This window comes from Protopterus annectens, chromosome 17.part0 (assembly GCF_019279795.1).
Source record: "Protopterus annectens isolate FY-2018-M chromosome 17.part0, PAN1.0, whole genome shotgun sequence".
NCBI lineage: Eukaryota > Metazoa > Chordata > Ceratodontiformes > Protopteridae > Protopterus > Protopterus annectens.
This window is the reverse complement of record NC_056751.1, coordinates 35,917,669-35,943,285: the sequence shown is the minus strand read 5'-3', so window position 1 is coordinate 35,943,285 and position 25,617 is coordinate 35,917,669. Positions and strand designations below refer to the sequence as shown.

General features: G+C 40.0%; 1 protein-coding gene across 1 annotated transcript in view; it reads right to left on the bottom strand.

Moving 5' to 3' along the window:
- Window positions 1–676: 676 nt before the first annotated feature.
- The window catches only part of CDS1 (CDP-diacylglycerol synthase 1), a 1,285,468-nt gene continuing 1,260,527 nt past the window's right edge, over window positions 677–25,617 (bottom strand). The window contains exon 13 of the mRNA XM_044058908.1: window positions 677–4,336. Coding sequence (XP_043914843.1) covers window positions 4,225–4,336 — 112 coding nt within the window. The 3' untranslated portion in view covers window positions 677–4,224. The remainder of the gene's footprint in view (window positions 4,337–25,617) is intronic.

Below are 25,617 nucleotides of genomic sequence, written 5' to 3'. Positions count from 1 at the left end.
CTGCTCAGTTAGCACCACTGCAAAACATGAATGGCAACTGAAATATCATTCATTTTACAGCTAGTTTCAAGTGTAATGGTTTGTGAGTTCATACTACCATGTTACTTTGCTCAGTTTTAAAGTTAATTGCATTCTATATGCATGGAGGCTAGATCTAGGTGGATAACAGTGCAGGGAAAATGTTTGGCAGTAAGGAGAACACACTCACACGGAAGTACTATATGCACTCCTGTGGCAATTACAGTCTGCTTTTAAAAACGAAAAGAAAAAAAGCCCTTTTCAGTACAGCAGCTTACTGCTACTATAACAGGGTCTCAACACACGTATAGTAATACAAGTTAGGGCACTAAATCAAAGGGTTAGCCACAGTGGAACCAGGGGACCCCAGACAGATGATGCAGTGAAATATAAATACGCCAACTGTGTGTGTACATGCTGCATTTAACATGTCCAAGCCATGAATGAAAATCATTCAAGCAGCTGACTTTATCCATTTAGCAAATAATAACTAAAATTAATAATGAAAAAACAGAATAAGTTTGTATAATTTAAAGAGAGGGATTAGTACTGGAAGAGGAGAATCTGGTGGTCAAGCCAAGGATGCTTGAAAAGAGAAGTCACTTCCAATGAGGGCAGATCGAAACATATACAATAGTAAAGTAATTATTCTTAACCTGTAATAACCACCCACTCATGCTGCCACTAAACTTTTCTAGTACTACTTTTGGCAAATGGTTATGTCAACACTGGTTTCTCTCTTCCTTATGTTATGACCCTCCACATGGATAAAAAGAAGACATAAAACATTTTAAACAAATTTATATTTTTAGTAAAAAGTTCTGAATATGTGTGTATACAACTAAGAAAGTTTGATAAAACAAAGCATTTAAAATGTATGACTTTAATGTACTGGGTATGTTACAGCAAATAATACAAGAGCTGTAACAAACGTAAGATGTCTGCAGAAAAAAAACTTACATCCTGACTAATGATGACATTTCACACGTACTTCCCCAGTGAAACAGTTCTTTGAGCTTTGAATTCATTTCAGCAACAAATTGTTTGATAAGCCCCTGATTTCTGTGGAGAAGAAGGATGTTTCAAGCACTGTATATCTAATATTATGCAAGTTCTCATGCAAGACATGTGGCTGAGACACAAAGGGATTTGAATTCTGTGCAATCTGGAAACAAAGTTCAAAATGTCATTAGCAATCCAAAACCTGGGGCAGCTGTACCAAAGTTCTGCATGAATACCTCAGTGATAATTTTACTGCACGAGTGACTTTTATTCAACTCTACAAAAGGAGGTAAACGATTATTTGTAGGATGTTTTTATTGACTTCGTTGAAGGTCTGGAGAAAAGTAATAATGAAAGGTAACTTGCTAAATGAGGCATATAAAGTTTTATTTCTTAATATGCCTAATCTTGCTTCCCTTAAAGAACAGTTTATACCCTTAGCTTTTAAGTTATGTGGCTATGTGGGTAAGCCTATCCTGTGCTAAATACAAGAACATGACTGCCTGCTGCCTGTGGTTGCTCAGATGGGGGGACTGTTTTTATTTTACTGCAATGAATTAGATCAACGTTCTGTGTCTTATGTTCAGGGAAGAATGATATTTGACAAGACTTTGACTTCCATGAAAATCAAGAGTTCTTCATGTACTGCTACTTCCTGATAACAACTTTATAGCCTAAAGATAAGGAAAAAGTTAAAATGACAGACAACTGCCCCCAAGAAAGTACCCCGGCATCAATGTTTTGAAAGGATAAGGTGCTGTAAGATTCAAGGCAGTTATGGCACTGAAAAAAAGGACAGGCAGCATACAATATTTAAGTGAATCGAGTTAGACAGTTCCTTATCTAACTGATAAGTAATCTAGGGATAACTACATTTAATACACAAGTGGCCAGTAGCTGATTTACGTTTTCCTATTACTCTAGTCTTGGAGAAAGGTAAACTGTACTATTCTTCAAACATACATCAAAGTGATGCAAACAAGTGTTATTTAAATGCAACAATCCATCTTGGAGAATCTTTTAGTGAATCTGTTGTGAACTTCAGCTAATCACGTTTATGTCTTCAAACTTGAAAACATATACGCTCACCATCTCATTGCTCTGTTTCACCAAATGCAGATTAATCATGTGGCATGACTCATTCAGGTCTTAATATGCCACTATATGGCACTACAAGGAAACAGAATTATGTTTGAAAGGCCAGCACCCCCAGAATGGGGAACAGCTTCAAGATGCCAGAGGGCTGGATGGATGGAAGAGAGACTAAGTAGCCATCATATCACTCGTGGCTGGGGTCTGAGTTGATGCACTATATGTGTTGTGTTTTGGGTGGATGCCCCCTTTGCTGCTTACAGCTCTCACAAGGACACATGGATAAGAATTTTTAAAGGAAGTCAGTGTTCAATAATGCAGAAGTCTGGAACCCTTAGGCTGCATCACAGATACCTCTTATTGGCCCCCTCTGATGTCAAAGTGTGGTTTCACTCCCTGGAAAGGGAAGCCTCCTCCCAAAGAAAGCAAGGTAGGATGTCAATACAGTTACTGACTGGTAAATGGCAGTAGTGAATGTGCAATGGACACTGTATTAGGGTTTCATAGAAGTCCCAGGAAGATGAGGTAGGACCAGGAAGTAACACAAACAGTGAAGGGCTCCTAGGTGGGTAATTTAAAGATCATATGTAAAGGCAGGAAACAAAATGTGGTATCCATATTCCATTTTTACTCAATCTGAAGTGCACCTGGTCTGCTTCTAATCACATCTGGGTTACTGATAAATACTATGTTTTTATTTGAAAAAAAAAGCAACTTTTAAAAGTTACTAACATTGCCTGAGAAACTACAACCATTTCTAGTACATAACTGAGGTACACACTCACAAGAACTGTAATATTTTATAGGGCTAGAAAAAAAACAGTAAACATGAACAAAGCCTTTCAGTTGTCACTTCAGAATTTTTAGCCAAAATTCTTTATCCCTCCTTTTGTAACTCTCAGCTGAACATCAGCTGAATAGCAACTCTATTTAGTAAAGATTTAGCATACCTTGGTGGCCTGGTACTATACCCCCCCACCCCAAAACTGGACTATACTTCAATTTCAAGAGTTCTGTGTACCTCCATTACGCTACTGTTGCTCATGTCTTTCCCATATATGAAAAACATGTGAATTTCTTTACACATATCTACATTCTCATTTAGTGGTTGGAGTCAACAGCCATAATGCAACTTCCTTCCTCCCTTTGTTCAGGTTACCAAACCATGTGAAGTAATGATGTAAATGCTAAGTTCTCAGCATGTGTTCAGCATGCACATCAAACAGAAGAATTAATCTTCCCTGACTGGTTACTCAGCCCAGTTTAACTGAAGAAAAGCAATGCACTTCACACTCATTTTTCCAAAAAAAACAGGAGGATACTGAGTGCAAATAAATCAGCAAAAACTGGTGCATTCATCAGCAACAGTGAACTAACAATTCACAAAAGTAGCAAAAATTATCTTTATCTTTACATGCGACTCCATGCTGCATGCTGAGACCAGATTCAGTGTGGTGGTGGATTACAAGAGATACACTATGCTGTTACAGAGAGACTGGACACGTAGCAATGTGGCTAAACAGGATTTAAATTAATTAATATATCCCACCATGTGCTGAACTCTTAGGCAGATCACATCCCCAGCCTGACACCACAGCTGCACCAGGTTGCTGGTGGCTATGGTTCACTCAGCAAATGGATGGCTGAATTAAACTTCACTGTGACCAAGTGAAGAATGCTGAAGTTCCTGACTAACATGATGGGTCCAGGCTTAGTAGAGGCTAAGCAGCTAGATGCAGGCTGAAGTTTAATTTCTTAATAGATCTTCTGAATCCATTTACCTTCATTACTTTGAGGAAACACAGCAAACGTGAAGAGAATTTTTACTGTTATTTTCTATGTCCAAAATACTCTACTACAAAATTTCTGCTCTGTAACCCTCCATCTCTTCATAAATAATTTCTTTATTGCCAGCATCCTCTTTTATAAACCAAACAAAAATTTCCAGGGGCTGCACCTGTTCCCTTTGCTTGATCGTTAAAGGTGATAAATGCAAAGTTTGCTGACAACCAGTACAGCCCCATCAAAGCTGGTGTTCAATGCACTTATTGAATCCATTTGTTTCCTTCGGAGCTATTCATTTACAATTTATCATTCTTCACTGCATGACTGCTAGATGAGGCCTCTGTCTTCTAGCTGTGACTTCAGGGCGCTGTAGACAAGAAGCTGCTGCTCAGGCTGAAGGGCAAGAAGCTGCTGGAGCAGTTTGCTGGGATTTGGTCCCCTGAAATGCAGATCAAACATATCCTTCAAAACTCATTCTGTTAAATGCAAACAAATCAGCAACGCTGCAACAGTATTTTCAAACTAGATGATAAAAATAATCATGCTGTTATACTCAAAAAAGTCAATACACCTACAATAATATTTTCAATCTACATCAGAAAAATAATTATTCTGCAGCATTCAACAAAAACAAAGCTGCAAAAATATTTTCAAGATAGAAAATACTGTAACAATATTTTCAATCATGATTATAAAAATAAACATTCTATTTATATTGAAAAGTCAACATACCTGCAACCTAGGTAAGAAAAATAATGTGAATGCCTTGAGAAAATATGGCAAGCGGGAAATGCACAGAATTTAGAGGTGACTCCAACAGATACATGAGCAGGAAATAAAAGTGACAAATCTCCCATATTGGCACAGATGCTAGATAAAGATAGAGATTCTACCTTCTCCAAGGATGATGCCACAATATGATCCAAAAATAATTGACTTCAATAACTGGTTTAGTTTCTGGTGCCATTCAAAGGGGGTCTAATATCTGTCAGCTTGGGAGGACAAGATTGACAGACCATGCTGTTTTACCAGGGATGGCCTGCATCTATCCTCTCTAAGATCTTCATTTCTGGCAAAGGCACTGTCCTCCCCCATTGTGCCTTTTTTTAATACCAACCTGATAAACCTACCAACATTACGAAACAAGCAACGGAAAATATGAAAGCATTACTGATCAATGTTAGGAGCCTAAACAAAAAACTCCACTCCCTACAAGCCCTTCTCACCCTGGAGGACATGATGTCTGTGTAGTGACTGAGACATGGTTTAAAAAAGTGGAGAGCATTCAGGCTGTGCAGGGCTCTAACATCTTCTACACATTTAGACCAGCTACTGCTCAGGAGGGGAAAAAGGGTGGAGGTGTCTCAGTCTTCATCCAGAAGACACTCACATTAATTAAGGCAACATGATGCACTAGAACTTCTGCTTGTCCAAATAACCATCATAAAGGTCCTATACCATACATTAGCGAGCTAATAGTACTCCCTATATGACACAAGAAAGCCACAACACCTATGTACAGGAACTAGAACCACCTAGTATTAAACCCAATTCCATTTTTCCTAGTTGATCTAAACTATCCAAATATAGACTGGTAAACCACTAGTGTACAAGCACAGAGATTCCTGGACTTCGTCAATACAAATGCCCTGGGACAATTAGTCTAAGTACCCACTAAGGGGCAGTAGCAGCTTGGATCTATTCCTTACTAATATGGGAGTAGCTTGCATCATCCCGTCTGCATTTTAATCACTTGTTAGGTCTAACCACAAAGCAGTCTCCTTCGAAATAAAACTGAAACCAGAGATCACTTCCACCTAAGGTACCTTCAGAAATTTCTTTAAGAGAAACCACCTACTCCTAAGTGATACATTGGCAATTTTCAAATCCCCCACCAAACCCAGTTAATTCCACTGAATACACAGAAACAAATATTATCACACTATATCAGCATGTAAACAACTGCATAAATGCAGCTATACCTTGAAGGAACAAGTGCAGAGCAAACCCCAGAAACAAACACACATGGTGGGACCATAATATCAACAAGCTTTATAGTAAAAGGAAAAGAATTTTGACCAAAAGCAAGAGTAATTCCCAGAATGTTAGAGTCGTTGTCACTGAAATAAATTCAGGAACTTAATAAAATCCACCAAAACCAAGTTTAATGCTAAAACAGCTACCCCAGCCTAAGCCAATTACAAGGCACTTTTTAGTTATGTTCGTAATCCCAAAAGCATAATGTTCAATCCGCTGTGCTGAGCTGACTGTGAACGATGTTACCTACACTAAGGCTGAGGATATAGTGAACCTACTGGCTAATAAATTTAGCTCCAACTTTACCTCTCTTTCTCCTCCATCTGTCCCTCAAGATATACTTGAAACTGTCTTGCCTCCAGCTATCACAAAAGGCCAAGTCCTAAAAGTGCTATCAAAAGCTAAAAATACTGCACAGATGGGCCCTGACAACACCCTGGATGTGTATTAAATAGCACAAAGCACAATTTAGCCATACTCCTAACAACACTGTTCTATCTCAGCCTACATACTTGTTTTGTACCAAGTGAATGGAGAACAACTAAAGTAATTGCCCTGCATAACGGAGGACCTTCCATAGACCTAGGCAATTACAGACCCATAACTCTGACCAGCCTCATGTGCAAAGCCATGGAAAGACTTAAAATGGAATTAATCAATCAGGACATAGGGGATCTCCAAACACTAGACCTGTCTCAGTTTGGATTTGTCAAGGGCAGGTCATGCTTACTCAACCTAGAAGAATTTTTTAAAAAGGTCACTAGAGCAATGGATGATGGCAAATGGTAAACACTGCATACCTTGATCTATCCAAAGCTTTTGACACATTTCCCTACTCAGGCATAGTAGAAAAGCTAAATAAAAGTGGGTAGAAACCCCTTTGTCACCTGGTGGATTGCCAACTGGTTCACAGATAGGATGCAGATAATCAAAATTGGGGAAGTTATCTCCACAAAGAGGCCAGTCAGAAGTGGAGTCCCCCAGGGTTCTGTGCTGGGTCTTCTCCTGTTTGGCATCTACTTTTCTGAAGTAAAAGCCAATATCAAGGGGATCTGTCTGACTACTACAATCCCCAAATGACTTGGCCATCCTGCAGAAAGGTTTGTCTCAAACAAATAACTGGTGCAAAAATCATGAACTGAAACTAAATGTCAGAAAATGCATTATTGTGTCATTTGGGAAGTCATCTACCCCAGGGAACCACCACATTGACAATATGTCCATAACAGTTGATCCAGTTGTTTTGGTTTTGTAAACTTATGTGGACAGTGACCTAACCTTTGACCGACATGTGCCCATTTTTGTAAGAAAGTCCTTCTATACTGCATGGCTTATAAACAAATGGATTGTGTCTAGGTATAGGCATGTCATTGTTCCTCTTTACTCAGCCCTCATTAGGCCAGTCATTGAATATAATTGCTCCCTTTGGTGAGTTTCTGTCCAGACACATGCAACAAATGGAAAGTCCACATAGATACCTTACTGAAAGGATATAAGGCCTAAACAACATGTCCTACATGGACTGACTCAAAAGTCCTGTCACTATACTCGGTATCCCACAAACTGCTAAGAGGTGACCTGTGTCTGGCATACATGGCATCATATGACCCATTACTGATAGAATTACTGCACATAAGCAAGTCACATGGCATCAAAAATACTCAGTCTATAAAGATCCAAACCTCTTCTGCAATATCAACAGGACAGTTTGGAGGGACTGGTATATTTCGCAGACAATACCTCTGCTTGCGAACAGACCCTCCAGCCACATAAAACAAAGTTCATCCCAGTCCATATTCAAGCACAACTTAGACCTAGGGATGGGAAACATAATCTTTACTCCAGGACTCCCCCTGTACTACTAATGGACAGAAGCACCTCTTAAATGCTTTATCTGTGGTATGATCCCAGTTATTCTCATTGGGGTAATATAAAATTATCGACCATGGGATACCTAAAGGCTAGTCTATAACCAAATGGGATAGATTATTTCTAGCACAAAAAAGAAAACTGGCGAGGGTTAAAATTGTCCTTAAGGGCAGCTAGCTTAGTACTTACCTATGAACTTGTAAGATGAAGTTTAGTTTAAAGTAATATGTTATTTGCAAGGGGCTCAATTTACTTTCATAATAGCAAGAAATACATGAAACGGTCATCCATGTCTCATCAAGGGGAAATTAAATTAGGAAATTAAAGAAATGCTAGTTCCAGTTTGATTTTTCCTGAAATACAAAACAAACATGATATACTATGCAATAACTATCTTTGGCAGCATGTATACTTCAAAAACATAAGTTGTCTACTTACCATAACGCTAGTTCCACTTTATCCACGTCTTTCAGATTTGACAGTTGGGTTTTGAGCCACTGCACTACACTGATCTGTCCATTCACTGGTACTCTACTGTCTTGAGCTTACAGACTTTAACCATAATCCCTTGTGAACATCCCCTTCAGATCAAGTTTGCTGCCTAGCTACATACCATAAGGTACCATGAGCACAGAAATACACTGATATAACAGGACTCTGTCAATTAGGCAGGGGAATGGAGGGATGGATATTACATCAGACAGACTTGGATGAGAAGGATCTAGTGTTATGGTTAAGTACAAAACTTATGTATCCCATTTCACTGGTCTGTCTGATCTGACAATTAGGACAGAATCTGAAGTTACCTTAAGTCTTAGGCGGAATCACGACAGTACACCTCGAATGACAGAAGTGCCATAGACAACTCTGGTCCTATTAATAGTGTCCAGCTTGTAATGTTTAGAAAGGTGTGTAGCATGGACCATGTGGCTTTTACAAATCTTCAATACAATATATTCAATACAGGAATTCTTGAAAAAAGCTGTAGAAGTTGCCATGGACCTTGTGGAATGAGATTTATGTCTTGAACTCATAGTCATGTTACTGGCAGAGTAAACAAATAAGATGCAATCGACAGCCATCTGGAATAAGTTGTTTGGTAATTTTTGATTCTGGCTTGTATGGTGCAAGTGATATAATGAGTGCCATTCCTGAATGGTTTGGATCTGTGTAAATAGAATTTAAGCTGCTTGTAAATGTCTAAGGTATGTAAATGATGCTCTCCCTTATTAGAATAATTTGGAAACAACACATGTAATTTGATGGCTTGATTAGTGTTGGTTTCGGAAGCCAGAGGGCTTCTTTGATAGTGGAACAAGGTCTGTGCTGAATGCTGAAGAGACAGCAGCCTTTCCTAGATAAGGGATACATAGAAAGACATACTGCACAGATGGCTTCTGACAAAGCAAATTTGTTGAGAAGGTTGAAACTGTAACTTTAATAGTTTACAGATATAGTCTCAGGCTTCTAGTAAGGATTCTCTGCTCACTGCAATGAGGGGCCAATCATCCAGGTACAAAAATACATGTATCTCTTTTAGGTGCAGATGAGCTGTAACCCACAGCCATATACTTTGAAAGCACCTAGGGGGCTGTGGGGAGACCGAAGGGCAAGGCTCTGAACTGGCAGTCACTTGATTATGATTTGAAACCATAAAGATTTCTCACAGTCTTTTGCAATTTTAATGTAGAGGTAGTTATCATAGAGATCTATAGAGCACATTCAGTTGTGTACCTTGAGACAGGACAAAATTGCTAACACTGTGACCGTTATGAATGGGGCCTTCTTATCAAAAAGGTTTAGGCTGCTGAGATCCACATCTAGCCTTTGGTCATTGCTTTTCTTTGAAACCAAAAAGAATCTTGAGTAAACTTCTAGTTCCAAACCCTCTCTGGTCTGGTGGGACATCCTGGATGACTCTTATTTTGAAGGAGGAAGGAAAAGTCCTAAAGATCCTTTAACCTCTAGGTGGGATGTCAGGTAATGGTGGCTTCTGTGGAAACAGTTTCTGGGAAAAGGCTGTGGAATAACCGCTGTATGATATCACTTATCCATTTGTCCTGTGTGATAGCCATCCAATCAGAAAAGTGGCAAGATAATTGCCCCCCCCCCCGACTATCTCCAGAGACGGACAGTTGGGCAAGCTTTCAGGGAGTAATAGATTAGCCTTCTCTGAAATGGCTCTCTGTAATCCTGATTCTACGGACCTCTTTGATCTCATGGTCAGTGCCCATTGAAGGGGCAACCTCTGTCATAGCCACCCCTGTCCAATGAGGAGAAATCAAAAGGTTGGTACTGGGATCTTTTAAACCATAGGGGTTTAGAACCCTTCTGACTCCTCTTAGTTCTCAAACCCGACTCCCATGGCAGACAGAGTTTTCTCCATAAGCATCCCTTTTACTGCTAGTCCAAAGAGGGAGGACCCATCAAAAGGGGGCATTGGTAAAGTATGCCCTGTTGTCCAAAAAATCTCATAGACAGAGCCACGTATGGTGTCTCATAGTCAAGCCAGTGCCTGCCACCCTAGCTCCATTGGCTGCATTATGGTATAACTGCATGGAAAGATCTGTGAGGTTGAAAATTGTGTTCAGTGGGTTTTTCAGGTATTTGGTTGACTCCTGAGACATGGGCTATCCCAAAATATCTACAGCTTCTTTTTGCAAGGGTCCTTTGGAACCAGTTCATATGGGTTAAATAATTTAATGTCCTCAAGGCAAATGTACCCAAGGCACAGGTGGTCTTTCCAATCCTGTATATATCCCTGGATTATGTATTAGGGGGCTGGATAGTGGAGGACTTATCTGTGAGCTCTCATTTAACAGCTGTTGCAATGATCACAGACTTCACCAGAGAACCTTTGGACGAGTACTGGCTATTCTTAGGTGGACATGACACTTTATTTCATTTCCTGGGATAGCCTTTCCAGTGTCTTGCTCCTGCCATGCCCTCATGGAGACCAAATCTATAACATGGTCTACATTGGAGACCACTCAAGAGGTAGAATGGGCAGAGCTGTATGCCTCAAGGAGCACATCCTCATCCTGAGAAAGTGGGTCAGATGGCCAAGATCCCCTATGCTTCACCAATTGTAGGACTGTGCCAAATGTGATGTTTTTTGTATGGGAATGGGGAGAACCTTCTTTTCACCCAAGTCACTGTTCGATTTCATTGAGTCTGAAGGGAAGTCTATGTGTTTCCTTTTACAAGTTTTCTTCCTAGGAATTTCTGGCAGTGACTGGTCAGAATCCACTGAAGAGTTATTTCGCACTACCTGCATAACTCCAATGGATATGGCTCTGCTTTGTCCCTGGAAACCTTGATGAATGAGAGTAAAGGTTGATGAATGGACATTTAGGGGTGGAAAATCTGTTGGAAACCCATTAGAGGAAGAGGGAAAAGGCAATTATCATTACCATGGCCTTGAATACAAAACCAAAATCCATCTGCACCAGAGGCCCAGTCCTAACAACTGACTCCTCCCCATTCGAGGCAGAGGTGAGCAGTGCTAAATACAAGAGCTCTGATACAGAGGAACTGGATGACTTTGAAGCAGAAATCAGTACTGTAGGCTCAAACTCTGAGGACCCTAACTAAGGACTCAAAGTCAAAGATTTGGGTACAAGACCAGCTTGATACCAAAGGGGCTGGCACTGAGTGAGCTGGATGTGAAACTGTCAGCACCAAAATATGGATAGTTGACAGTGCCAAAGAAACAGGATCCAGGTGGAATGCCAGCTCTAAAGCCACTATTGCAAAGACTGGCACAAGGGAAGGAGCAAACAGTGATGGTGGTGGGGCAACCTGATCTGCCCTGGTACTATTTGTGCCTTAAGAAAACCCTTCAACATAGGTTCCCAATATACTTCTGAGGTACTTTGGAACAATCTGAAAGACTTCATCGGGGATGCAGAAGGAGGTCTTGAAGCAAGAAAATGGGACAAGTCCCTCTCAGAGTGGTCTGTACTATCACCAGCCCAGCTAGGCTTCTTCCATGGGCTACTCCACATCTCTCTGAATTTCCTGACATGGAGTCATCTGATGAAGGCAGTCTCCTGGCCCTCTATGATCATCTCCAGCATGTCATATCACACATGCATAGTTTTGCACATGAAGTCATATTGGATTGGACCAGTTGTGCCAATCTTGTATATAACAGCATGTATGCACCTATGAGAATGTCTGTGAGCATCTGGCCCAACACCAAATCTGACCTACCCAGGTCAGTGGACAATATCAGACACCCTAACCATGGAAGAGTATACAATATGATGCTTGAAATTTGGATATGACTGTAGCTATCAAACAGAATCATACACACCACCACTTTATACGCTTGATCCACCACTTTTCAAATCTGGTGTGCTGTGATCCTGATGTGTATCATTTACTTTACTCTCCACACCCAGTTAAAAAAGTTAGACCACATCATTGATTGTGGCCCCATTTCTGACATACGACATACTGTATGTATGTATGTATGTACACCTCAGCAGCATACAACATAAAACATGTAGCTTCGAATGATACAGCATTGTCTAGAAGCAGGAAGCAGTACAGTAGCTTATTTATGTTGATGTATTTATTTAAAACTATTCAAATAACTAAGCCTAGGCATTTCTAAAAAAAAACAATTTACACTGAGTACTAAATTTCTTTACTAATATCATTCAATCAACACAGCAAATAAATAATAATATATTTAAGCTGCTAATTCAGAATTCTAAGCTCTGAAGGCAGATAGTATGCCCATTTCAAGATCACAACAAATACTTCTAAAGAAATGGCAGCTTAAGAACCTTGTAAAGGAGGACTCTGACTTGCATAGGCGAACCAACAAAGACAAGTGACTCCAAAGGACTATGGCACAGGAAAAAGAAATGATGACTTATGTCTCAAGACAAATCCTTGGAACACTTAGCAGCTCCTCACCAGATAATCTGCGCTACCTAGCAGATCTGCAAGGTTTCAGCAGCTTTTTCAAATAAGCAGGACATAGGTCATAAAGGGCAAGGAAAGTGTGTGACAGGGAGAGAGAGACTCAAAAATACACCTGGCCACAACTGACAGCATAAATCCTGTAGCATAAGTGCAATATGGCAGATTTGAGATGTGCCAGTCAACCTTGGAACAGAATCTGAACTTGCTGCAAGTGGGTCAGATCAATGTCTGACAGCTCAAGGTATAGTGCCTTGCAGTAGCTGAGGCAGGACAAACTCAAAGAATTAATTACAATTCCAAGGTCTGAAGACAGAACACTGCATCTGATTCTGGCTATTTTGTTATGATGAAAATAAGATGTCTTGACAATGGCTGATACTAGGTCTTTCAGTGTCAGACTAGTATCAAAAACAATGCCCTGCTCTCAGATGTAAGATATGTAGTTAATGAGAAGAGCAGAGAAAGATGAGATGGACAATGTTATGCATACAGCTCAGATTTTGTCTTAGTTGGGTTGAATTTCAAATTATTCTAGACCAGGCAATCAAGGACTGCATCCATGAAGTCCTCTAAAGCTAAAAATTCTATCATGCTCTCTGGAGAAAAGAAGCAGCTGCTGAATTGTATCCACATCATCATCATAATCATCATCATTATTATTATTATTAATAACCTCCATTTCCCCATTTTCTATATGGGGTCAGGGTGTTGTGTCAACTGTTGCCATCTCTCTCTATTCAATGACAGTCTCCTGCTTTCTTTGACACTCATGCCTGACTGTCACAGGTCTTCTCTCACACACAATCCATCCACTGCTTCACTCAATGTCCTTGTTTCCTCTTGCCTTCTTTCTGTCTGTCCCACATCTTCTTCACCAGATTGTTTTCTGCTTTTCTGAACATGTGCCCAAACCACCATAATCTGTTTTCTTTGACCTTTACTGCAATTGGAGTACTTTGGCTTCTGCTCTTATGTACTTATTTCTTTGTCTGTCCCGCAGTGTGCATCCTTACCACCCATCTCAGGCACTTCAGCTCCATCACCTCTAGCTTCCTCAACTGCTCTGTCTTTACTGACCAGGCTTCTGTACCATACAGTAATACTGTTCTACCACTGTTTTGTACATCTTACTTTTCAGCTTCTTTGGCATTCTTCTGTCATACACTACACCTGCCACTTTTTGCCAGTTGGTTGCAGTCCCTTTGATTCTAGCTTTGTCCTCCTCATTAAGACTTCCCTTCTCATCAACCACCCCTCCCACACACTTGAAACTTTTAACCTGTTCCACTATCTTCCCTTCTATCTCAATCCCCAGCTTCTTCTGATTTCCCCCTTTTGCTACCATTACAACTGTCTTGTCTTTGCTCAGTTTCATCCCATGTTCCTTCAGTTTTGCATTATTTTCCCATATCCTTTGTTGAAGTTCTTGCTCAGAGTTTGCCTGTAATGCCACATTCTCTGTATGCAGTCAATTTTGTTGATCTGTCCCCCTCCAACCTGTTTGTTAATGTAGTCCATCACCACCATGAACAGCAGTGAACTCAGAGCTGAACCCTGATGCACACCCAATCCCACTGGAAACCCCTCTGTGAGACTGAACACTGTATTTAAGTCATTGGGTCTTTGTACATAGCTTGCACTAATTCTACCAATGTTTCTGAGACTTTGAACCACAGCAGGACTGCCCAAATCAGCTTTCTTGGGACTTGTCCCCAAGTCTAGGAATGCCTAGTTGGTCTCTTTCCTCATCTCTAGCTTCTCTTCAACTCTCTATCTCACTGCAAACATTGGGGTAACTGTGCTGTTTATTGATCTGAATTTGAATTGCTCATCCCCCATCTTACTGTCTACTGCTCTGCATATTAGTTTATTGATCATCCTCTCCAAAACTTTCATGCAATATGACAGGAGTTTGATACCTCTGTACTTTCCACAGTTGTGAATGTCCTGTTTGTTCTTGTACACTGGCACTAGTATGCTTATTCTGTAGTAATGTGGGCTATGCATTTCTCACCAAACTTCTATGAGTAGTCTCAGGAGCCATTTCTCCCCTATCTCACCTAGCATCTTTATTATATCTGCTGTGACCACATCTGAGCTTGTTGCGTTCCCTGACTATATTTTCCTTACTACTGTTCTCACTTTTTCTATATTTTCTATAGCGGGCTCCTCTTCTCCTCTTATTGTAGGCTTGCCTGGGGCAGTAAAGCTTCTGTGGGGTTTTGTTCATTAAGAAGCTGTTGGAAGTACTCCTTCCATCTGGCTTTGATGTCCTATGGACTGGTGAGCAGGTCATTCCTGGCATACCTTATGAAGGATGTCTATCTTTTTTATTTTTCTGTCTTTGCCTTCCAACCTGATATAATTTCTTTGTGCCATCTACTGACTCGCTCTCCAGAAGTTGGTTGAGTGCTTCTGATGCCTTATTCTACTGCACCTACTTTCTGAGCCTCTTTGTTAGCCAACCAGTATTCCTTATTCCTTCTCAGCATGTTCCATCTTTTCTATATTCCACTTTTTTGTACAGATCTTCTTTCTTTTGATGACTTCCTGGACTTCTGCATTCTACCACCAGCTTTCCTAATGTACCCTATTTCCATATTTGGCTCAGCTGCATATCTGTTCTGCTGTCCTCACACATGCTGTTTTGAGGCTCTGCCATTTTTCTTCAACTCCACCTATTTCCTCTTGTTCTTGAGGTGATAGAATCCTGAGTAATTCCTTGAACTGTTGTGCTTTCTCTCCAGTCAACCTTCTTTGACTACTGCTGGCAGTTGACTGTGGCAACCAGTGGTTTATGCTGTGGTCCAACTGTTTCACTGGCTATGACTTTGCAATCACTGATTCTACCCCAGTGCCCCATCCTTACCAGGAGGAAGTCTACCTGAGTTGCATGCTGGGCATTCTTGTATGTGAAATACAAATGTTATCCACATATCTCTGATAAAGGTAACCACACCTCTCTTTACAATAATCTTCCTGAGCAGCAGCAGCAGCAGATACACACTGACAACAGGGAGAACAAAATCAAACCTTAGTGTACAATACACTCCACTGAGAAGGAATCTGATGGATTCAAAACAAACACCATTCAGTACATTGCAAGAGACAAGAGGCAAACCATTCAAAAACATCATCTCAAAAACATCATCTCAGATGCCCAAATAAGGATTTCACTGTCCACCATGTCAAAAGCTGCTCAGAGATCAAGCAGGACAAGAATAAAATACTGCTTATGATTCCTTGCCATCAAGAGATTACTAACAACTCTAATTAGAATTGTCTCCATGTCTTGCTTTGACCTAAAAATGGACTGATAAGGATGCAGCAACCCATATGATGTTAGATATGAATTCGGCTAAACACAGACTATGTACTCAATAACCTTTCCAACAAACAGAAGTTTCAAGAGCGGGTGATAACTCTCTAGAATGCTCACATCCAAAGATAGCTTTTTAAAGAATAATGCCTCTTTTAATACAGATGGAAATACTCCAGTCCTCAATGAGGTGCAAACAAAATCCAGGCAAGATGTCACCATCCTCACAGGACTAGGCTCTAAAATGTAATAGGTAGGATGCAGAGCTGAAATAACATCATGATCTTTTTCATAATCCACATAATTAAGCTAGTTGCAGTGTAACTCTAGATAACCTATTTCAGACAGTCTTAAAGGTCAAATCCTGGAAAACAAACCAGATTACCAAAAACAAAACAAACAAACAAAAAAGTCTTCACAGCCATCTAAGGAAAAAAAACTCTGTGGCAGTCAAACAGGATGGGCTGCACAACCTGTTAAACACTTGAAAGAGTGCAGCTGGATGTTAGCTGCAGCAAAGGTCTCCTAAGACACAAAAGTGTCTTTCTTCTTAGAGATCAACATCTAGTACAAGGCATAATGGTCATCCAGAACAAGATTTTCTTTGAGAAGGCTCACCTTATACCATCTTGATTCCAATCTCTGCCGCAACGCACACATTGAACTCAGTTCATGTTCACAGTTAGGTACTAGGCTATTGGCCCAAGGGCCTAAGTAAGCCTAGCCAACAAGGTTTCCAGGCTTATGCCACCCAAGAAAGTTATTTTCCTGTGCCCCTGTCGAGCAGAGCCACAGAAGTGATCCCTGGGGTGCAGTTCCCATTTCCCCTCCACTCATCAAGATTTTTCTTGAAGAGTGCTAATGAGGAACTTGCTTGTTCCAGAGTATGGGAAGTCTCTGGGACAGGAATATATCCCTTCAGCATGTCCTGTTTATTGTGGTGACAAGGTTTAGGTTCCTAGAGCGTGTAGCTTGGACCAATTGGGATTTCTTTAGGTGTAGCATGTCCAACAGCTCTGGGTTTGACATAGCTTTATATGTTAGGCAGAGATCACTTCGGAGTAGGAGATATGCTATGGAGTAAAGCTGGAGTTTTTTGAGACAGTCAGTGTAGGGCATCTGTTTGAGGCCAGTAATCCTCTTTGTGAGGTACTTCTGTGGCCTTTCCAGCTGCTACAGACGTCTTGTGAGGTACATTCCAAAAGGGGTGTTGTAATCATGAGTGTCGAGTAGAGGGGAACAATGACCTCTTTTTTTTCCTGGATAAGAAGCCTTTTGTGATGAGGTGTGCCATGTAGAAGGATTTCCTGACTACTGTGGCAATGTGATTATCAAAGGAGAGACTACTGTCCACCTGGGTCCCAAGGTCTCTTATCACATATTTGGCGTTAAGTAGACTGCCGCCTACATGGTAGTTCATGGGTACAGAGTTTTTACCAAAGGGGATGACAATGCACTTTTTAGCATTGAGCTTGAGGCCATGGCTCTGCCACCAGGGATCTGTCTCAGTGAGGCCCTTCTGTAGGATGTCCACATTATTATCAGTTGGTTCTGTAATTTTAGTTCCGTTGTGCTATAACTCAGAGCATATCTGGGTGTTGCCATTGAGATTCTTGACATAGCTATAGAATGCTTTGTGGTTGTCCCTAGAATCAGTGGTGATTTTGTTTTCATAGCTAGCTTTGGAGGATCTTATAAGGGATCTCAGCTTCTTACTGAGGCTGACCAGGGAGCTCCTCCACTCATGGGCTTTTACTCTCTTTTGCAACAGTTTCTTCCTTCTGTTGTAGAGTTTGTTTATGGCAAGGGACCACCAGATTGGCTTCCTTTTTTTGGAGGATAGCATCTTGGTTCTGTTTGGGATAACACAATACATGCAGTGGCGTAAGTGCTTATAGAGTGCATTTGTGTAGGATTCAGCAGTCGTAACTGTATTGTCCATCTGCATGGGTGTCATGAAGTTCACTACTTCTGTCTTAAGAAGCATGAAGCTGGCTTTGGAGAATTTTTTTACTGTGGTTTCCTTAATGTGGGGTGGGGGCGGGATATGGATATCTAGGGTGATTAATTTATGGTCGGATCTGACCAACGAGGAGTTGACCTCAGGTGTGGAATATCAGTCACTCATGCTGGCAATGACTAGGTCTAGGATATTGTTGCCCCTGGTGGGGGTGTGGATAAGTTGATCCAGGGCATTGGAATTTATGAATTCCAGAAAGCGTTGAGTGAAGGAGTTGGTACATGAGTAGTTTTCCCAGTTAATGGTGGGGGAAGCAGAAATCGCCAATTATTACGGTGCTTGGTTGAACCCTAATATTTTCCAGTATATCAAGAAAAGTGGAGTGGGAATCTCAAGAAAAGAGGAGTGGGAATCCTGGGGCATGGTGGGGGATCTGTAGCAAGCTACAATCTGGATTGCAGTTTTGCCCAGAGTTAGATGCACTTGGATAACTTCAGTCGCATTATGCTGAGCAACTAGCCTGGAGGTGTGGATATCCTTAATGAATATGGACACACCTCCTCCTTTGGTGTTCCGGTCCAGGTTAGGTGACCGAAGTGTGGTATGAGTTATAGCCTGGTAATGCAGCGGTGCTCTCTTGAGCCTTGAACCAGGTCTCAGTCACTGCACAGATATTAATGTTCTCCATTTTAAGGAGTGCCTCGAGGGAGTGCATTTTGAGATTTAGACTTCTAGCATTGAGTAACATTACCCTCAGTTTTTGCTTGCCTGTTCCTGTTACGATGGTGAATTTGTCATTTGAACCTTGCCTAAAAAAGGCACTATAGGGGCGGCAAGAGCCTTAGCCAGTATCCAGAATCCCAGGGGTGACAGGTGCAGGCCATCTCTGGCAAAGCATCCTGGTCTGTTGACCATGTCGTCCTAGACAGACAGATATTGGATCCCCTTAGAATGACTCCAGAAGCTTAGCCAATTGTTGAAGTCAATCATTTTGTCCTTGTACTGTGGTATCATTTTGGGCGATGGCAGGATGCTACTCATGGCTAGGGTCATACCTGCCTGGGCTACAAGATCAGAGAGCTCTTCCATGTAGTCCAGGGAGGTACGTCTCAGATCATTCACACCAACATGGACAATGACAGAGTCATATTTGTACTTGTTGTGGAATGATCTGAGTGCGTGGGTTATGTGGCAGATCCTGGCACCCGACAGGCAGCTGACAGTAACCTTCGCCTTGTTTAGCCTGGTGAGTGGGACATCAGTGTGCCTGACTATAGAGTTACCTATGACTAGTGTTGGGTACGCTGTTTTGCCTTATGGGCTGTGGTTGAGTGGCACACTGAGTCTGTGGGCTATGTGTCATTTGGGTTGTGTTGGGGGGTGGAGGTTGCTTGTGTTTCTACTTTGGAGGTCTCTGTTGCTTGAGCAGATTATTACTGACAGCCTCCATGAATGTTTTTGTGTTTCTCTGTATGGATTTTGGTGGTTTAGGTTTAGTGCGACTACGTGATGAGTGTGGTGTGGTGTGGTGCAAGTGTTTAACTTCTCCTCTTGACTGTCAAGTTTAGTCTTGGTTGGAGAGAGCTTTACCTCCAGTTTGGCTGGATAATTACATCTATCACAGGTTGTAGTGTTGGGTGGTGGGAGGAGAGGGCTGTCCGTGTACATGAGGCAATTGCTACTTTGCCCCAAGATGCCCAGATCCATCAGATAGACAGGAGAGAACACTGGGAGCTGACCCTTGGACATGTCTGAATAAAGAACTATTTTCCTCTAGACAAGTGAGGAAAGAGAGTACCAACAGCTGTTTTTCTCTAAGCAAGTGAGGAAAGTAAGTACAAAAACTGTTTTCCTCTAGGTAATGAGGAAAGTTGAGTGCTGTAGTAATTTGTAGCTTATTTAGTGCTTACAACAAGTTCTGAACAAGTGCTGAGCACGAATAATCAAATTCAAGTACTAAAACTAAGAATCTGTATCTGAACTAGACTAATTACAGGAAAGAAACAAGTGCAAATGCAGGCTTTTAAATCAGAAAGTTAAAAGAGATGGAAAAATTGCCCAAATGGCCAATAACTACAATTTCTGGGCCAGAACCACTCCTTATGTGGTAGATGGGTTACCTAGTGCTTACCACTCCTACTGATAAGCTAGAAGGCTTCCCTCCAACACAGAAAGGCTTGGGGGCCTGAGGAGCTTACAAACAGTCCTGGATACAGGAAATCTGTATCTGGACTAGACTAATTACAGGAAAGGGGGGAAACAAGTGCAAATTCAGGCTTTTAAATCATAAAGTTGAGAGATATGGAAAAACTGCCCAAATGGCCAATAATTACAACTTCTGGGCCAGAACCACTCCTTATGTGGTAGATAGGTTACCTAATGCTTACCACTCCCACTGATAAGCTAGAAGGCGTCCCACCAAAACAGAAAGGCTTGGGGGCTCAAACTATGATTTCCATGAAGCTATAGTTATAGGTTGTACATTAACAGGATGCCCTGATCAGTGGCACAAAAACCTGCATCATTATATGCCATCACAACTGATCTGGACTGGCTGTAATGACTCCTTCTATTTTTTGTTAAACAAGAAACACCTGTATTAAATTATCATGTATATCATAGTCAGTCATACATTTATATAAAAGAAAACAAACCATATTGACATAATCCTATTGGTAAGCATTTTACATCACAAACCATACTGTCATAATTCTAGTTTCAAACATTATACATCACTTATAATCTACCCAATCATTGTCAGTCAAACATTAAATAGCTCATTGAAGTCCTGCCTTCCTTTAATTCATTCCTCCCCTGTATGTATAGTTCCACAATTCCCTTTTCTTCCTATGTAATTTGCTCCTACCCTTTTCCAAAGATCCCAATTCCAGTTGTTTTATCTCTGTTGCCATATTCACTACATCTAGTACAGTTGGTTTAGACTTTGATTTCCATTTTTTAATATTTGCTTTTTTGGCAACCACAATAATTAGACTCAGCAAGGCCTTACTATGTCTAGGCAATTCCAATTCTGTATCATGGCTCAGAAAATCATTTCCCTACTTACACCAATTTGCTCACTCAGTATCTCTGACAGAGTGGTCTGCCAACTCATTATACTCCCAGAAAATATGTTCCTAGTTACCTCTTTCTTCATCACTTCTCCAACATTTGCTGTCTACCCAAGGAAGAATTCTCTGGAGTATACCTGGGATATAAAAATATCTATATAAAGATTTCCAAGCAAAAATCTTAAAATCTAGATTTTGTTGCTCATTTGGGAGACATACATATATCTCCCCAGTGTTTCTTTGTGAATTGCTTATCCAATCTCTTCCCAATACTTTATAACCTCCTCTGACTTATTTTTATAGTTATCATGAAATATTTTATATGTTGTACTAATTATTCCTTTTTTAATGGCAGCTTCTACCAGTGCTTGTCATTCACTTAGGACCCCCCTATTTCTTTCCCCTTCTCTACACTCTGATATCAATCCTTGACAGGGAAGGCAATCTCTAACCTGCAGTCCAACTAAATTCCTGGCATCTTCTCATTATAGTACTTTTCCCTCTCTAGTTATTTGCTCACAATATCTTGGTTTCTTTGCCAATTTTCTCAAATAAATTCCACCCCCTCTTGCCTATTGTCTGCATTCCCAATTCTAGTCATCCTATTGGCAGAATCTCCTTTCTCCATTCCTGTGTTGGCTTAGTTCTTAGAATACTTTTTGCTACTTTATGAATATAATTTTCTGTATGATTATTGTTAATCTCCTTAAAGGTCTGTATCCAAAATCCCAGTCTCTCCTTGTTTCTTGAGCTTCTCCCCATTTCATCATCATCCCTTTTGCCTTTGAATTATAAGTTTCTGATTGTGTGGTGTATAGGAGCCTTAAGTGTGTATCTCTGAAATACCCCTTCAAATTGGGTAATCCCAATCTGCCCTGTTCTATTGGAAGAATTAGTTTATCCCACTTGACTCTTGCCATATTTCCCTCCAAAATAAAATCCTTCAGCTCTTTATTAATTGTTATCTACAACTTCTTCTCTGGTTGATAAAAATATGTCTGACCTGTGTATAAGGGTCTATATTAGAACAACGAACATTTGAAATGTCGAGTGTTTTAATATCGACCCGTTTTCAGTGAACGCTGAAAATATCGAAGAAACAGGAAACAGAATTCTTTCCTAGGGAAAGAATTTGGTTGTCCGTTTCTGTTGCGTCGGTATTTTCAGCGCTCTGATGGAACGTTACGGGTCGGGTTCAGGTAAGTGTGCGATTGTGTGGACGTGTGGGTTAGGGCGGGTTAGGTGAGTTAGGGTTAGGGCACTGGTGCCTGTGCGATAGTGATGGACCTTAGGGTTAGGGTTAAGGTAAGTGGATAGTTAGTGGTGTATGTATAGTTTAGTGTAGGGTTAGGTGTAAGAGTTTAGGTGTATGTGTGTGGATTGCTGTTTGTTTGGTGTGCTTGTGTTGTGTGCATGTGTTTTGGAACAGCAAATTTTTTCCATAGGAAAAAATTAGCTGTTCCGAATTTTCAATGTTTTTTTTTTCGATTACTAGGGTTTGATATTAGAACACTCGACATTTTGAATGTTCGGTGTTCTAACATAGACCCGTGTATAAGACTAAAGAGACTAAAAACATTTTAACTGCTTGTATTTTACTATCCATATTCATATAACACAGCTTCTAATTTCTCAGTTTTTGTATTATCTTTTGCTTAGTCTCTTCCCACACTGGAATAATTTTTAACCCATACTCCTAAATACTTTATTTTATCATGTCCCCATAAATATGTGTATTGTTGAACCGATTCTTGTGTGGGTACACAATTTACCGCTATTGCCTTTGTCTTTGCTTTATTAATTTTGTATCCCAAAAAGATTTGAAACTGTGTCAAAATATTCCACAACACACGGTCAATTTTTGGTTTTACAGGTATAAAACAATATCATCTGCAAATACAGCCAGTTTTTCTTGACTACAATACCAATTATATTTTTGAATTTCTGAGTCCCTTGTTTTCTGTGCCAATGGTTCTATATGTAATGCAAATAGCAAAGGGGAAAGAGGACACCCCTGCCTGGTTCCTCTGCTCAAGCAGAAATTATCAGAGAGGAACCCACCCACTTTAATTTTCACCTCTGATCCCTCATATATCCTCCTAATCAAACTTATATTGTTATCAGGAAATGCAAATGCTTCCATTGCCCTGCTCAGAAAGTCCCAGCTTACTCTGTCAAATACTTTCTCAACATTCAAGACTCACCAACAACAGTGGCACTTTCTTACATTCTGCTTCCCTCTGTATCAGTGTTCTGTTAATGTTGACAAATGTCTGCCTCCCCTCCACAAAACCACACTGATATCAATTTTGGAATCACTTGTCATTCCTTTAGCTAATATAGACATAAACACTTTATGATCATGGTTTAGTATTGAAATGAGCCTGTATGAAGCTGGATCTGCTGAATATTTACCCTCTTTAGGTATTACAACTAGCACCACTTTCTTCCAGGACACTGGTATTTCACCTCCTCTTAAAATATTGTTAAACAAGACCTTCTAGATATTTACAAGTTTTTTCCCTCCTAGCTTCCAAACTTCCATGGGAATGCCATCTATTCCTGGGGACTTTCCTGTAGATTAGTTACACATCACCATTTTTTTTAATCTCATTTCTTCCTATCGTAACCGCTAGTAATTGAGCCTCATCTACTTCTAACTTTGGCATATTTAATTCTTCCATAAACATTTCCATTTGTACCTTTTCTTGATTTTTATATTTCTCTGCTCTGCTACCACCACTTTCTTCCAGGACATTGGTACTTAACCTCCTCTTAAAATATTCCATTTGTACCTTTTCTTGATTTCCATATTTCTCTGCTTTATACAGACTTTCAGAGAATTTTCAAAATATTTCTAATACCTCTACAGGATTTCTTGTTTTCTTCCTTGTTATAGGCTCCCTAAGCTTGGCAACAGCCCTATCTACTTTCTGTTGCCTGAATCGTTGTGTTAAAAGTTAATATCAAAAGACAGTTGCTTAAAAGCAATCTTTCTAAGGTAATCACTTTTCTGTTTAGCATTCTGCAGTTGCTCTTCTTCTTGTTCTGTGAGATTCCCCCTATTCTGCAATACTTTAACATTTGTCAGTCCCTCTAAATAAATCTTGTTACTTCTTAACCATATCTCCCTTTCTTTTATTCCCACCCTATTTTTAGTCTCCACTTTAATTTGATCCCACTCCCTAGCTACAGTTTAAGAAGAAATTTCTGTTATTTCTAATAGCTCCTGAATAATTTCCACTACCCATTCCTTAAATTCCTCTCTTTTTAACAGATAGGTGGGAAAGAGCCACTGTCTCATTTTTATTTCATTACCCTGGGTTTTTATTTTAGTTATTATTGGCACATGATCTGAAATAGTTATTGGGTGAGTATGAAGACATTCAATTAAATGCACATGTTCCTGTGAAATGTAAATTTTGTCTAGTCTAATCGAGCTTTTGTATCTTGAGGAATAATATGTAAATTCACTCCAAACTCTTAGTACTGAATTCACAACTTCCATGCCAAATTATTTTCAAACATTTCTTCAGAAGTCTACCCTCCTTTGTTATATTTTTCCTTCTGGGCTTCCAAAAATCATCTTCACTGTTGCAAATCAAATTCCAGACACAACTATAAGTAATATTCCTTACTAAAAGCTGATTATTTCTCCCAGAATTTTCATCAGCTCCATTATAGCAGTTTTAAGTAAAATATAAATATATGACAATATAATCCTCCTCCTCCTCCTCCCTTGCCAGAAGCCTCTTAGTACTACAAATCTACCAGTATTATCTTTTTCTATCCTCTTCTATCACAATTAGAGCTCCCCTTGCAATTAATATAAGTACTCCTCTTTTCCTTGTCCCAGATATTCCACTGAATAACCATTCTGAAAATATTTCTTTATTAAATTCATATGTTCATTTTTTCCAAGTGTGTATCCTGTAGCATAACTATTTGCACGCTACATTTTTAATATAGTTCACTACTCTTTCTTTTTTGTATTTACCTGGAAGACCATTGACATTTAAAGACATTACAAAAAGCATCATTGTATTAAAAAGTTATTACTTCCACCTTTTATGTATAACAGCTTCTTTGTTAAATGTCTACTTCCAGCTTTTGTGTAACATGCATACACTGTTTGGCAGGTTGAACTTTTAATCAGTTGTTTCTTGTCATATCCACTTGAGCCTAAGTCACATCCTACAAAACTTTTTGGTATGCAGAAAGCTCTCAAACAAAAAAAAAAAACAAACACCCCCAATACCCCCCTAATGTACATCTTCAAATATTGAAGTTTTACCCTCCTAATAGGAACAAATGTTCCAAATTCACAGCCACACTCATAGACCTGAGTTAACCTAAAAGAAAGGTTATCCATGCTATGATGCACGGCATAGCCTGTGCTTCTACTAAGTGGTATCCATTTTGGTCTTATCTTTATAGCTTTTCCAGTAGGAAAAATACTTGAATGCTTTCAGAGAACATTATTTCCTAGCCAAATTCTCTTTATCAGATTGTTTCCATGGACACAT